At 41.2% G+C, this 15,158-nt stretch overlaps 1 protein-coding gene across 1 annotated transcript in view; it reads right to left on the bottom strand.

The window, feature by feature from the left end:
* LOC100655878 (cytochrome b-245 heavy chain) overlaps positions 1-15,158 on the bottom strand; it is a 37,128-nt gene that overhangs the window by 5,239 nt on the left and 16,731 nt on the right. Inside the window, exons 6-11 of the mRNA XM_003422162.4 lie at positions 13,030-13,220; positions 9,719-9,848; positions 5,765-5,857; positions 2,908-3,161; positions 1,885-2,047; positions 407-553 (exon numbers count right to left, since the gene is read on the bottom strand). Coding sequence (XP_003422210.1) covers positions 407-553; positions 1,885-2,047; positions 2,908-3,161; positions 5,765-5,857; positions 9,719-9,848; positions 13,030-13,220 — 978 coding nt within the window. The remainder of the gene's footprint in view (positions 1-406; positions 554-1,884; positions 2,048-2,907; positions 3,162-5,764; positions 5,858-9,718; positions 9,849-13,029; positions 13,221-15,158) is intronic.

Genomic DNA, 15,158 nt, shown 5'->3' with positions numbered 1-15,158 from the left:
GTGCTGGACTACTAGCTGAAAGGTTGCCAGTTGGAACCCACTTAGAGGTTCCTTAGAAGACTAGGCCTGGTGATCTGCTTCTGAAAGCTCGCAGCCTTGAACGACCTATGGAGAGTTCTACTCTGCACACAAGGGGTTGCGATGAGTTGGAATTCATTCCGTGGCAACTAGCAACATGCTACTTAGCTTTGATCTGTTCAAATACCAACTTTGAATCTAATCTCAACAGTCTAAACATATGAGGGTACTGAGTGAGCGTGAATGTGCTGGATTACTCAAGTCCATCCACTGTCCTTGCGGGGAAGAGGGCAAGAAAACAGTACACAAAACACACCAATAACCAAGGGGAAGTCGGTAAGCCCTGGGCTCAACCAGAAGGAGCGGACATGGGGTATCTTGTCCTCACCTGAGATTCATCCCAGCCGGTGAGGTAGATGTTGTAGCTGAGGAAGCCAGCGTTGTCCCTTTCCTGCATCTGAGTCTCCAGTAGCTGCAGCAGGTCTGCAAACCACTCAAAGGCATGTGTGTCCCGGCACAGCCAGTAGAAGTAGATCTGAAAGAGAGATGGGTCATGAAGCAGATTGGTTTTAGGTAGGTAGGTACAGCAGATTGTATTTGGATAGATATATCAGCATTGACATATGGATTCCTCCCTCCTACCCCACAACTTTTTCCTGCTGCCTAGAATGTCTAGAGATGCTAGCTCACATGACTCTTCACTGGCCTCCACACAGGCAGGACAGTAAATACACAGCTTGGACTTGGAAATACATAGCTTAAAAAAAATGCCATTGTTTCCATCCACTTTCCCTCTGCGTCTGCTCTTGCTCTCCCAGAATGCCTGGCTTTCTTTGAATCTCCTGTCAGAAAGCCTACTGAAACCTAGTAGTAGCTGCCACAGGACTCCTTCCCCACCTGCTACAAAGTTCCCAGGGAAAAAAAAATAGCTCTTTCCTCCCCTCCTCCACATAGAAAAGAGATAAAAGGAGAGAATGAAAACTCAAGGCAGGCTCAACATCCCTATCAGAGTTTATCTTCAAAGTTATTACAGTGACTCAAGGCTTATTAAAGATGTCCTTTATCAGGCAATGAAACCAAATTTATGTGTGACAAAAAAAATTCCCTGGGAATTTAATTTATCCCAAGGCTAAGAAAATAACAGTTTCATGAAAGGACGTCTCCTGTCCCCTTCCCCCTCCACACAAAGAATTTTAGGGGGTTGGAAATTGAATAAATCTCAATATCTGACATACAATGATAGAAAAATTATTCTATATCCTCTCAATGGAAAATGATAAAATCATTAAAATTGTCATTATGATGCCTGTCATGACACAGAAAAATGCTTATTATAATAGATGGAAAAAAGCAGGATATGGAATTGTACATACTAATTACAGTTTTCTAGAAGTATGTAAACACATGGGAAATATTGGAAGAGAATATATAAAAATAAGAACTATTGGGTTGGGATTATGAATACTGTCTCTTTGCCAACTTTATTTCTTCTAAATGTCCAACAACGCTATACAAATACTTTATTTTCACAAATAGGCCTGCATATATAGAAGTATATTTAACATGTCAAATAGCCCTTTTTGGAGTATGCTGATGCTATGGAACCTCCCAGAACTTTTCTTCACTTTCCAGGGCCTCTACAAGCCTTGACCCTGAAGGCTCTCTCAGGCCTCACTTGGCAGAGTAAAATGACTGCTCTAGGCCCTCTATAAAAGGAAACCCATTGCCATCAAGTCAATTCCGACTCATAGCGACCCTATAGGATAGAGTAGAACTGCCTCATAGGGTTCCCAAGGAGTGCCTGATGGATTCAAACTGCCAACATTTTGGTTAGCAGCTGTAGCTCTTAACCACTAAGGAACCTACCTTTTTGAGCCTCAGATTGGTGGCGTTATTGCAATATTTGTACCAGACCGACTTGAGAATGGATGCGAAGGGCGTAACCCCAATCCCTGCTCCCACTAACATCACCACCTCATAGCTGAACACATCTTCACTGGCTGTGCCAAAAGGCCCATCAACCGCTATCCTGGAGGAAAATGGAGGAAGTGACAGTTACAGAAATATCTTGTTGTTCAGAGTGAGTGGAGTACATATCATCACTCTGGGGAACGTGAAATATGTCAATTCAAACTGGGACGATGTGTCTATAGGGTGTTGTCTTCTATGAAATAGCTTTCAAGTAATCAACTTAGTAAGAACATGGGGGTTGGTAGTAAGAAGAGAAATTTCTAGGTAACTGAGAACGTTTGGTAACTCAGCACAGGTATTTTCTCTTTCTCACGTACATGCATGTGTGCACGCGCACACACACACACACACACACACACACCTGTATCTCCTGTCAGGGCACCTCACACTTGAAATTTCTGCTTACGTTGCACAATGAAGCAAGAATTTCCTACATTGTAATATGTTGTAAATTTAACATCAGCATTTTTCATCTGTTTATTCACTGATTGACTCCACAAGCTTTTCTTTAGCATCTACTAAGTGGCTGACACCATGTCAGGTATGTGTAGAGTAGGAGGTAAAGGGGAATAATATATGGCACTTACCCTCAAAGAACTTACGTCAATTAAGATTAAGAATATCTTAGATACAATATTATTATGTTTCTTAGGAAAAGTTAATATATCTTGCCCTTGACCCCTACATTCTTAAAGGAATTTAGGAGTATTCATTACTAATATTGGATTAAAATTTTTATATTTCACATAACGGTTACAAAATATGCATAAATACACCTCACACATAGAATGGGGAACACAGAAATAACACTTTTTTCTTAGAACCTGTGTATTTTATTAAAATCTCAGACGACAGTATAGTGATAGATGGAGGGAAAGAAGCTAGGTAATACCGTTTTTCCTAAACTCATATACTCACTTAGGTAGTTTCCAGGCATCTTGAAACTCCTGCTTATCACACCCACAAGCCTTGAACAGCCCCTCCGTCCAGTCCCCAACAATGCGGATATGGATGCTAAAGAAGTCTTCCTCAGGAGCAGACGTCAGTGTGAAGGGATGCCACTCCAGCCTGGACACCACAGGGCACTTGACAAAAATGTATTGTCCTACCTCCATCTTGAATCCCTTCTTCTTCATCTGCAGCTCGATGGTTTTGAAAGGGTGAGTGACTACCTATGGAACAAAACATGTCCCTGGAAACCACACATTTCCCAAATACTTGCCTCTTCTGTGTCCATATGGATAAGAAAGCTGAGCTAAGATGCCATACCCAGATCCCTTTTCCAGGATGAACACAGCAGTTCCTCCAGCAGATGTAGTTCTTACTAGGAACTGCTCTCCACTGCAGCCAATGGTCAATGGCTGGTTGATGCAGGGATACAAAGCCCTGGCCCTTCTCCTCAACTTGGAACAACCCTGAGGGGTCCTCCCAACTCCAGCACTCCTCACAGGATCAGCTAAGGCTGCAGTTGCAGCCACATTGAGGGTCAGAATCTCCCTCTTCCCAATCATGAGTTCCGGAAATGTCTGGCAATTTTTATTAAAAGGATTTCCTACTCTTTAACTGCCTCTCCCCCAAAGAAAAGCCCAGTAATATCAGTCAGCATTAGGAAGCTGTTATTTTGTTGCTATTTATTTTTCTTTTCTTTGATGTCCTCTATAGACTCATCTCCTGAGAATATGCCCCAATAAACTGTCTTCATTCAGTTCTCTGTCTCAGAATCTGTTTCCTGGGAATCTAACCTCAGACATGAGCCTATTGTAATTTTTTTCTTCTCTAAGAAGTCAGGAAGGTGCTAGAAATAGAAAGAAGGGATAATTTCCAGCTCAGCTTTCCTACCTCCCCAGGCCTTAGGGGATGACCAAGGGTCTTAGCAGCTGGACAGAAGAAGGCGATCTCCTTGGCTAGTTGTATAGCAATATCCCCCAAATGAAACCTAAGCATGCTGGTCTATCTTTGTCCTGAATCACACCTTGAACCTGTTTGATTCCTTGCTTTGGTTCTACATTTCCCCCTACTTGAGGAGTACACCATCCATCTCTCACCAAACCAGGTCCTACCCACCCATTGCCATCTTCATTCTCCCTGTATATGAATAGTCATAACAGCTTCATTCATGATAGTAAAAAATGGAAAACATCCAAAAAGCCCATCAATTGGTAAATGAATATGTAATTTTAAAAAATAGGTTATAGCAAAGAGCTCTCACAGCAATACAGAAAGTAATAATATACTGTTTCTCTGATAGTTCCTAATACCCCTAGAAGGAACTTTATATATATATTTTTTAAAGACAAATCTAGGAACATTGAAGGAAAAAAAATAGAAACAAAATAACAGCTTCCTAATGCTGACTGATATTACTGGGCTTTTCTTGGGGCGGGGGACAGGGTTCTGTAAAAGAGTGGGGAATACTTTTAATAAAAATTGCCAAACATTTCTAGAACTCATGATTTGAATGTCTATGATATGAAAAAGCTGTAACTAACTTCCCTTTGGCTCTGAACAAAGCAGTTGTAAAGCCTCATTTTGACAAACAAAAAATCAAAATTTATGAAAATTATGTTGAATATTATATTTACCATGGTATAATTTTGTGTGGTAGAAACAATTATTACCATATTATGATTTTGCTGCCACAAGCACAAATGGGATTTAACAAAATAAAAAGATACTAGCGGACAACTTTTTCACTGGCATACTTTCAGATAACACCTTGCTTCTTAGATTTGTTTATATGAGCAGAAAATGAGTATTTCCTTCCCAGAAAAACAAAGTTATCTTAGAAACTTGTTTTAAGGAAAATACTTGTTTGGTTCAGTCTAGTCTAGTAAGGGAAACTTTGTGGTAGCACGTTTTGCTGATCTGTGGGATTTCTTTTATAACAAAATATAAATATTATAAAAGGGGAACTGCTGTGGTTTCCTATATTTCAAGACTTCCTATTCCAGTTGGACTAACTTTACTGTGACTCTCCATAGATGCCAAGAGACAAAGTTACAATATGCATTTTATAAAAATAACCCATAATAGGATTTGGTAAATACTTTTTGAACTGAGTTGAGCTGAATTAAACTGCAGTTGATAAAAATAGCCTTCCTGGTGTTTCCTGAAGCTATAACAAGGAGTTTCCATTTATATTTATTTATTTTGTGATGAGAAGCGTCATAGCAGAGTGAGAGATAAACACCCAAGAACTGGAATTAGGAGGCCCAGTTCTGGGTACAGCTTAGTTAATAATGAGCTAGAGACTTTCGGTACTTCAAGTCTGGTAGTCTATGATTACATATTACACATGGAAAAGGAGGTAAAGGAAAGAGGACCTGGGAAACAATCTTAACCACAATCAGTCCTGCCCTTGGTGCCCTGATTTTTTGTAAATCTGAATAACTTGATGTTTGATTTATATCTTTTTGAACTCATTCTTTTTGCCTACCCGCCCTACTCTTAACTAACAATATAATCCCTCTATGCCCCTCTGCTGTACATACATACACACACACACACACACACATTCATACACACAAAGCATTTGGTTTCATTTTACAACAGAAAATGGTAACTTCAAGTTTCCCTGGTTAAAAGGCACTAAATAACCATTTGACTCTCAAGCTAAGTCCATTGAAATAAACTGTCAGTCTGCTTTTATTCCGTATGTTGAATCAAAATAAACTGGGTGCAAGAGACCTGTGATCAATAATACAGAGCACTTGGGTAGACTCATCCATGACATAGTTAGATACTGACTACTAGTAATTCCTTAACCAACCAATACCTTGGTGATGACCACCTTCTGTTGAGATCGCCAAAACCGGACCAACCTCTCACAGAGATACAGGAACATGGGACCCACTATCCATTTCCAAGTCTGTAATCAGAGCAAAAATGAGAATGAGAGTGTGGTAAGGAGTGGTAGCTAGTAAAGAAAAGATTCATAGGGACAAAAATTTTAAAATCAAGGTAATCTCTGTAGGTTTATTTAAATATTTCATACTAGATTAGTAAATTTCTTCTACAACAGAACACATGAGAAATATCTGAAATTAAAATAAATTTTTGAGCCCATGAAAATGAACATTCTCCTTGGCTACATTGGGGAACTAAATCTACAGTATGAAACTTTCCCAAGAGGAACTTCCCACAAGAATGAGATTTCCTCTCAGTGTCACAATTGCAGTAGCAATAAACTACAACAAAGCAGGGCTGGTTTCGGAATGAATATTTCTTTAAAGGATAGCATTTCAGCAACATCATAGCTTTTAATGCAACATTGCAATTTCTTTCTCTTGGCCGTAGACAGAAGTTTAACCTCTTGAAAGATTACAAATTTTGTGCAAGAATTTAGCTGTCTCTCCAATATCTTGGTAAGTTCTAGAAGCTATACAGTGCACTTGCTGAATGGGAACAAATTGAAAGATTTTCAAATTTCTCAACGATCACTTTTGCCAGAACATACAGTGTTTCAAAATACTGAAATTACTCTGTAGCATTGTTGGCTATGTAAAAACATTGAGGGCAAACAGATTTGTTTTGGGACTCAACCAGTTAAGTTCCTAGTGTAATACCTGAAGAAACAAAAAATTTTAGAAGACAATACCACCTACAAATGTGACTTCCCAGAATGGATCCCAAAGAGGATTAAATCAGGGTATGCCTCTTACAGTCTCACTATGATCTTTCTTTTTTTTCTAGAAATTTAGTGTAGAAAGTTGAGAGCACATACATGTCCTGTATCTCCACCCAAAGTTGAAGAATATTTGCCACAAAGGTCAGGAAAGTTATGCTGCTTGCCTTCATTTTCATGTGACAAGTTTTTAAAACAGTCTCCTATCATTCATCTGTTTCCTGGGTGCCACTATGGGGTCTTGTTTAACAGAGCTATTGCTTGGACTTGGCCTCTAATATTCTCAGAAATCCAGAAGCTCCTTTGAGGCAGATGCCTATTAAACCCACTGCCTAATAAAAAACCCAAAAACCAAACGCGTTGTCATTGAGTCGATTGTGACTCATAGCGATCCTATAGGACAGAGTAGGAGCCCTGGTGGCAAAGTGATTAAGAGCTCTACAGTTCTACTCTGAGCTACAGGGTTGCTATGAGTTGGAATCCACTGAACGGCACACGACAACAATAACAGGACAGAGTAGAACTGCCCATTGGGTTTCCAATCAATGGCTAGTGGATTTGAACTGCCGACCTTTTGGTTAGCAGCCAAGCTCTTAATCACTGCACCACCAGGGCTCCATTCTGACTCCAACTGTCATCAAGTCAATGTGCTTCCCCCAGCCCATTAGAGGACCGAGAATACAGTTCCCCCTTTTTCCTTTCTATTGATGTCTGCCTGTAGTGAGAGCAGTTCACTGATGTGTGTGATGGCTCTCGTTAATGGGCAAGGCTGCTTAAGGCTTTTAAGTCACCAGACACCATGCTGTATCTAGAGGAAGAATACTCCTGTACCAGGAGTTGTTGTTAGGTAAGCTGGTTCTGACTCATAGCGACCCTGTGTACAGCAGAACAAAATGAGCTCTGGTGGCTCAAACGGTTAAACACTAAGCTGCTAATAGAAATGTTGGCGATTCGAACCCGCCCAGTGGCTTCACTGGAAAAAGGCCTGGCAATCTGCTCCAGTAAAGATTACAGCCTAGAAAACACTGTGGGGCAGTTCTGCTCTATCACCTTGGGTCACTATGAGTCGAAAATCGACTCAATGGTACCCAACAGCAACAACTATTGCACTTAATCCTCACCACCTCTGGCTGAGGCAAGTACTGTATTAGGAGAGTAGGATAAAAGAAAGGAGAAAATGGAATGGGAAACTTGCCTTTATGTTATACTATGCAGAGGTTCTTTATTTTTTTATATATAGCAATGGGTAGCAATAGGAAACCCTGGTGGCATAGTGGTTAAGTGCTACAGCTGCTAACCAAAAAGGTCAGCAGTTCGAATCCACCCAGTGCTCCTTGGAAACTCTATGGGGCAGTTCTACTCTGTCCTACAGTGTTGCTATGAGTCAAAATCGACTCGACAGCAATGGGTTTAGGTTTTTTGTTTGGGTAGCAATAAGGTGTACTGACTGCCAACGCAGGATAAAAAGGTATGATGGTTACAGGGCCCATTTCTTACTCTATGGATCACAGCCATTGAGCATACACAAAGTAGAATCCTTCAGAACGCTCTACAGAAGAAGAGAACTGTTCCACCATGTTTTCCCTTGGTCACTGTTGCCACCCTCCCACCTTATTGTGCAGTGCTATGGGTGTTGGTGTGAACCTGGCTCTCCAGCCTCCTTTATGGCTCATAGACAAGGCCTGATGAAGTTTAATGGCAGCCCTAGGGGCCACCTCACCAATTTCCTTCCCAGTTCTGAAAGCTGTATAAAAAGGCTTACTTCATGGCATCCGAAGAGGCCCCCAGGTCCTTATAAGTGATTATCTGAGTTATTCAACTCGGCTTAGAATGGAATGCCAAAGCGTTCCTCTGGAAATAGTTAACTAATGTTATTATAGCCCTCACACTCAGGAGAGAAGAGATGAGATAGACCCAAATAGGGCTTTTAAAAACACTGTGTTTTCAGCATTTTATATCACCACATTGATAATAGACCAATGCAAAGCTTATTTTTCGAGAAATAACTCTGGTCAATAAGTAGAGCAGAGCAAAGTAGATACTTGTAATCTCCTGGCAGTTCCATGGCATTTGTAATGAACAACTCTATGACATTTGGATGAGTTTCTTAGACAGTTTGAAGACTGTCAGTGAGGTGCAGGGAATTACTTAATATGGCCCTTCTTTTTTTTTTTTTTAGCCATAGTCTTTGTAACTAATGACTGGGTGGGACTATGCAAATGAGGTACTTGTGGCCCACCAGGGAGATAGCTTGCTAATAATGTAAACAAGGTACATGGTACCCTTTTGGGGTAGGATGATGCAAATAAGGTATATGGTACCCTAACAAGGGGATTGGTCAGTTTTGTCATCCCACTAGGCTTAAAGTGAGCCATCTCAGAGGCAGGAAGGGAGAATCTCACCACCATCAAGAAAAAAAAGCCAGGAGTGGAGCTTATCCTTTGGCCCCAGGATCCCTGTCCTGAGAATTTCCTAGATCCAGGAAACAGAGAGGAGCTGTAACACAGAAGACAGCGAGAGATGGTGGCGAGATGGCAGGAACCAAGAGACTGGCAGCAGATGGTGCATTGGGCTTCCCGGCCCATGGCACAAGAAAGCTGAGTACCTTTGAGCAGGAGGCTTCCTGGCAGAGTGGGGTGCATCTGGGCACTTACTGGCAGAGTTAAAAGAGCTTTGTAACACTTGCAAGAGCAATGCAGAGGCCAAGGAGCCAGAGAGAGGTATGCATGCAGGCACACTGAGAAGAGGCTGTCCTGATGGAAGAACTCTATCCTGAGTGTTCCTGAATCTGAATTTTAAACCTTTACTTCCCTAATAAACCCAGTAATTGTGAGTATTGTCTGTGAGTTCTGTGTGGCCATTGCAATGAATTATCAAACCCAGCAGAGAAGTAGAGAGTGCAGTGGGAGGGACGGTTGGTGTTATAACTGGTAAAGATGATGGAGAGAGAAGGCCTATCTGACCTCTGCCTCACAGGAGTCAGCCTTGGACTGTTAATAATAATTCTCTCTCCCCCTTATGAAGTTAGAGGAGGTCAGATGTCCCCGCCAGGCAATTTTTATAGTCAGTAATAAAACTGTAATAGCAACAGTGAATCATACGTACCATAGGAGGGTTCCCAGAGAATTCTGGAATTGGGCATTCCTTTATTTTTCCCCAGTCTGAGATATTTTGAGAACATACGTATGGGTCATGCTTCTCCAAGCTCTGTGCAGTCTGTCCACGCACAATTCGTCTGGGGGGAGAAAATGTAAGTCCAGGCCATTTAGTAGAAAAACATTAAGCTCTTTGTTTCTGGAGATTCTGGGCACATTTTAAGTACTGTAATGTGGGTCCTTTACATTTACTTAGAGGTGATATCCTACTGCTCCTTCCAAATAGATTAAGGGAAGGGAAAGAAAGTATACATTTGTCACCAATAGAAAAAAGAAATAATAATCCAACATGTAAAGTGGCCCAGTGAATAATTATGTGTAATATTATAGAGGATAAGTTTGGGATTATAAATACATGTTTTCTTAAAACGAGTATCTGTGCTTCTGTCTCAAGTATCATTTTCATTTACAGAGAAAGAAAAACACAAAAAAACTACAAATCTAATGGGGATACTGATAGCCCATACTGTACCTTTGTGCAAATTAGAAAAAGTGCCCCTCTGTGAGGACAGTCTTACAGGCAAAGGTCTTGGCCAGAAGAGTGTGGGCTAATTTTTAGCCCCCCTGGCCAGGCACCATTGAGCAGTGGACAACTCATATAAGTAGCCCTGTAACTTAGCAGAAATGTTATGAGGCTTAGCAGCCCTGAGGTTTAGTGGAAGTACTTTATCTATTGGTTCAAAAACTGTCTAATTTACACCAAAAGTTCAAAATTGATTTAGGAAGACTTAACTTTGGGGGGAATATGAAGTTCTCATAGATATTAGTACTGATGGTGTGTCCATTGAAGTATGCAGAGCCCATTTGCCTCAATTCAGTCAATATTCATTGAACAACTACTAAAACATACGTTAATGCTGAGTTTTTAGTGAGGGTGGGGGAGGGGACACAAAGTCAAATAAGTCATGTTCTTCCTTGTCCTCAAGGAACATAAACGACTGCCTTCAGAATATATAATAAAAAGGAACACAGATGGCTCTTTGTAAATTTTGTTTTGGGGACATGAAATTTATCATGTCAGGTAGTATATTCTGAGAATGTTTCAATTCAAGATAATTAACCACCCCTTTAAAAAAAATTCTATTCCTGAAGGAGCCCTGGTGGTGTAGTGGTTAACTGCTCAGCTGCTAACCAAAAGGTCTCTGGTTTGAACCCACCAGCCACTCTGTGGAAGAAAGATGTGGCAGTCTACTTCTGTAAAGATTACAGCCTTGGAAACCCCATGGGGCAGCTCTGCTCTGTCCTGTAGGGTTGCTATGAGTTGAATTGACTCAATGGCAGTGGGTTTTCAGTGGATTTTCTATTTTTTGTGGGGGGAGGTCTTGAGGAGGAGAATTACCATGAATTGAGCACCTGTTATTTGCCAGGCCAGGGCAAGGCACTATACACTAATTATCTCATTTTAACCCTCATAACAAGCCTCAGAGGTAAGTATTATTAACTTCATTTTACATATGGGAACATCAAAGCTTAGAGAAGCCAGGTAACATGAAATAGAATGATTTGGTGGAAAGAATTCTGGACCAGAGGCAGTCAGCCTTGAGTTCAAATCCCGGTTCCACCACTTACTAGTTTGGTAGCCTTAGGAAAGGTATTTAACCTTTTCTTGAGCCTCAGATTCATCAGCTATAAAATAAGTGTAATAGTACCTAATTAAAGTTTACTTTAGTAATTAAATGGCATGATATACAAAAAATGCCAAAGAGTGCAATAAATGATAACTATTAAAATTCTTTATGCCCAAGTTCACATTGAGAATAAATGATAGAAAAAAAATTTTTTTTTGGTTTTCTCCTTTACTTCTCAGTGCTAGGACCAGGAGTCAGGAAACCTAGATTTTTAATCCCAGTTCAGACTTCACCCAACCATGAGATTGTGAGCAATCACCTAACTAGTTTAAGTATCAGATTCTCCTCAATTGAAGAACGGGGTAACTCTATCTCTTCTGCCTACTCCAAAGGGAGATGAATATCTGTGAAACCATATAAGCTTAAAGTGATAGTATTACTAAACTAGAGAGGGGAAGAAATTCTTTCTCTTTTCTAGAATTTTCTGAAACAGCTGGGATTATGGCTAAATCCCCTTTAGAGATGCTCAATCGCTTTAAGACAGTCAAGAAATTCTTTGTCTACACTGATTTTCCAAAGTTTTGAAAGAGTATTATCAGGAGTCAGAGTCAGCAAGCTGATCAAAAAAGTACACACGTGTTTGCCCAATGCTGCCTTTCCTCACCCTTTTCACACAGGTCATGGCCTCCTCTAGGCGGACTTGGCCCTGAGCAGTGTCACTGAGCTTTGAGCACCTACTTCCTCCACCACTAGCTTCTTGGGGCCCCATGCCCCCACCAGGAAACTCCCCAGGCCCGCCTCTGTGCGCAGGTGGGAGAATCAGCTAATGTGAAACACTATAAAAAGGAAACCTGGTATTAAAGAGGATTCCTAATAAGGCAAACTCGTCCACCCACACACCCAGGTGCTGTGTGTCTTATTACAGCATTTATCACAGCCTGTCTTAGACCATCTGGGCTCCAATCCCAACATGCCACTTATCAGCTGGTTGTCTTAGGCTACTTATTTTACCATTTTTAGCCTCACTTTCCTTGTCTGTAAAATGGAAATAGTAAGAACACCTATACATTTTGAGGGTTAAAAGAAACATTCCATGTTAAACCCTTAGCACAGAGTCTGACATGGAACAAGTGTTCAACAGAGGTTAACTGCTACCTTTATTATAGTAGGATAGCTGAAGGCAATACTCATGTATTTTTCCTTCTAGTGTTCCCCACAGTGCCTGAGATTGGTCCTCATACGCAGTAGGCAACCAATAAATGAGTGTTGGCTTGAATCAAACTCATCGAACTACAGTAAAACCCTTCAACTGATTAATCATTAACCCCTCTAGTTTAGGAGTTTGTCTAAGTTAGTAGTGAATAAGCCACAGGAGACATTGCCACAGACATCTAGAACCCACCAGTGCTCTCAACATGTTTTATACATTTGCAAAGATACTCAGACTTTGGTGTATTTTTCCATGCTTGCTATAAGTAACAGGACTAGGAAGAGCAATTAACTGGGTGCAAGAAACTGAAGTGCTGCTCAGAAGTTTCTACTGAGCTGACTGACCTCCACTGTCCCCTCACATTCCCTTGGCAGTCTGGCTGACCACCACACACAGGCAAGGAGGTCACTGTGCCTCTAACACAGCATCATACCTAGAAACTAAGGGGCAGAATGCATTTGGCCTTGGAGTTTAAACACTCACTGAGCTCCATGAATGGCGAGACCGATGAAGAAGATCACAAAGAGATGGTGTGTGTACCAAAACACTTCAAAGTAAGATCTTCGGATGGTTTTGGTAGAGGAGGTGATAATTAATATGAGGCACAGTGTGATGACAATTCCAGTGATGCCTGCCAGGAGAGTCACAGCCACATACAGGCCTCCTTCAGGGTTCTACAAAATACAAACACACACACATTATTTATAGGCTGTCATATGCATGACTATGTATTTATGAAATATCTAGTGTACAGAAAAATAGGCATTTTCATACCCCCTTTTGGTAGTCCCAATTATCCCCTCACAGAGAGACATAGACTTGGAATCGATATTTCTAAATTTTCAAAAAGGCTTACATGGTAGTGGTGTCATAGGGAATATGAATTGATACCCTGAAACAGTTTTAAGGGAGTAACAAAGGAAATCAGTTGACTATAAGATGCCCTAAAAGTGTCTGAAGCTCTTTCTTCCTTTGATTTGGAATTAATGGCCACAGTGCATAGTTTGCAAATGTAATCTGGGCATGCCTAAGAGCTTAGGCTGGGTTTCCCAGAAGCAGACCATGAGGTGTAGATTCATAGACAACTGATTTATAAAAGGTGTGCTTCCAGAAGAAACTGGTATGGAAATAGAGAACAGGACAAGAAAAAGTCAAGCAAGGCATGATCTCAGGCAAAGTCTCACGGAGGGTAGCTTGGGCCTGATCCTGCAGGGAAGCTCTGGAGGGTGAGTTACACCTCAGGGTCTGTCCTGACTTCAGGCAAGGGAGCTTGACTTTCATGGCTTGTACCCATCAGTCACTGGCTAAGGGCTTTCTAGGGAGCAGTAACCATCCAGGAGGCCCTTTCAGGGCTCTGAGCTTGTAGGCAAAAGGAATCCGGTATCCCCAGGGTAGTCCTCTGAGGAAGAAACACAGGCACAGACCATTGAAAGCAAAAGGACACAGAAAGGGAGGGGCACAGACAGTAAAAGTGATGCACGGGGATCTGCGCAGAGCACAGTAGTGTCTGCTCACCTAATATGTTCACATTGCCACCCTTTTATATCATTGTACAAACAATGAACAAATATAAGAGAAAAATTATCCAAGACATTGTAGAAAAAAAATTTCTGTTTTGTTTGCTGTTCAGTTTAATTCCGTCCCCAAGTAGTCTAGGCAAGCTTTTCTCATACTACTCAGAGGGTAATTTTTTTTTGTGTGCAAAATTAAGGGTTTCCCCTTGTAGTCTTTTCTAAGCACAAGGAAAAACATTTGGAAGTTGGTGTATAGTAATGGGATTTGGCCACCCTCCTGAGCGAAGAGGCACATAACGATGACTTGGAGTTTCTTTCTCTGAGTGTAGAAAGCTTCAAAGGCTGCTTGAGGAAGTGGGGAGAAGTCTCTGCCTCTGGATGTCCTCATGGCTGCTCCTGGAGAACTGCACTATGCTTCTTAAGGAATGACAATTAGCAGATACAGTCCTCCCCTAAGATGTTGTAGGTATGAAAGAACAAAAGCATCCTTGACAGCTGACAGCTGGTGGCTGGCCTGGTACTAACACCTAGGGCAGGGTGTTCCCTATTTAACATAAACAAGTTCACAGAACACCAAAATCAGACAAGGTCACATTGTGATTGTAATGGAGTGAGACAAAAACAAAACCACTCCACAACTCTGCCCCAGCTAAGATAAAAAGCATGGGTGACTGCTGTTTCTTTACCTATTATAGCTTACCCCATTCCATCCCTTCTACTACCTAGGAAAAAAATTAATATGCCCAGTCCTAGAACTATCCCCAATCCTTGGCCATATCTGATCCAGAGCAAATCTTTGCTTCCTTAAACCCACCCTAAAGTCACCTAACACAAGCCTGAATTCTATAACAAGTCCTTCTTAATACCCTCTTGAGATAATGTGGACTTCTCACTGCATGAGGTCTCTTTTGCTGCAACAAGTGATAAACCCAGTTTTGTTTGATTACACGTGTGTTCCTGGCCTTCTTTGATTGGTGGGCACCGTCTGGAGTATGTTGAGGATTACTGAGTTACTCCAGGTTCCATGTACACACATTCTCACAGATGAATGTAAGAACCTAGAGAATGTGTAGTGACCATCCACACACGGGATCAGTA

The sequence above is a fragment of the Loxodonta africana genome, chromosome X (genome assembly GCF_030014295.1).
Source record: "Loxodonta africana isolate mLoxAfr1 chromosome X, mLoxAfr1.hap2, whole genome shotgun sequence".
Taxonomy (NCBI): domain Eukaryota; kingdom Metazoa; phylum Chordata; class Mammalia; order Proboscidea; family Elephantidae; genus Loxodonta; species Loxodonta africana.
Note: the sequence above shows the minus strand (reverse complement) of the source record. Positions and strands in the feature narration are given on the sequence as shown.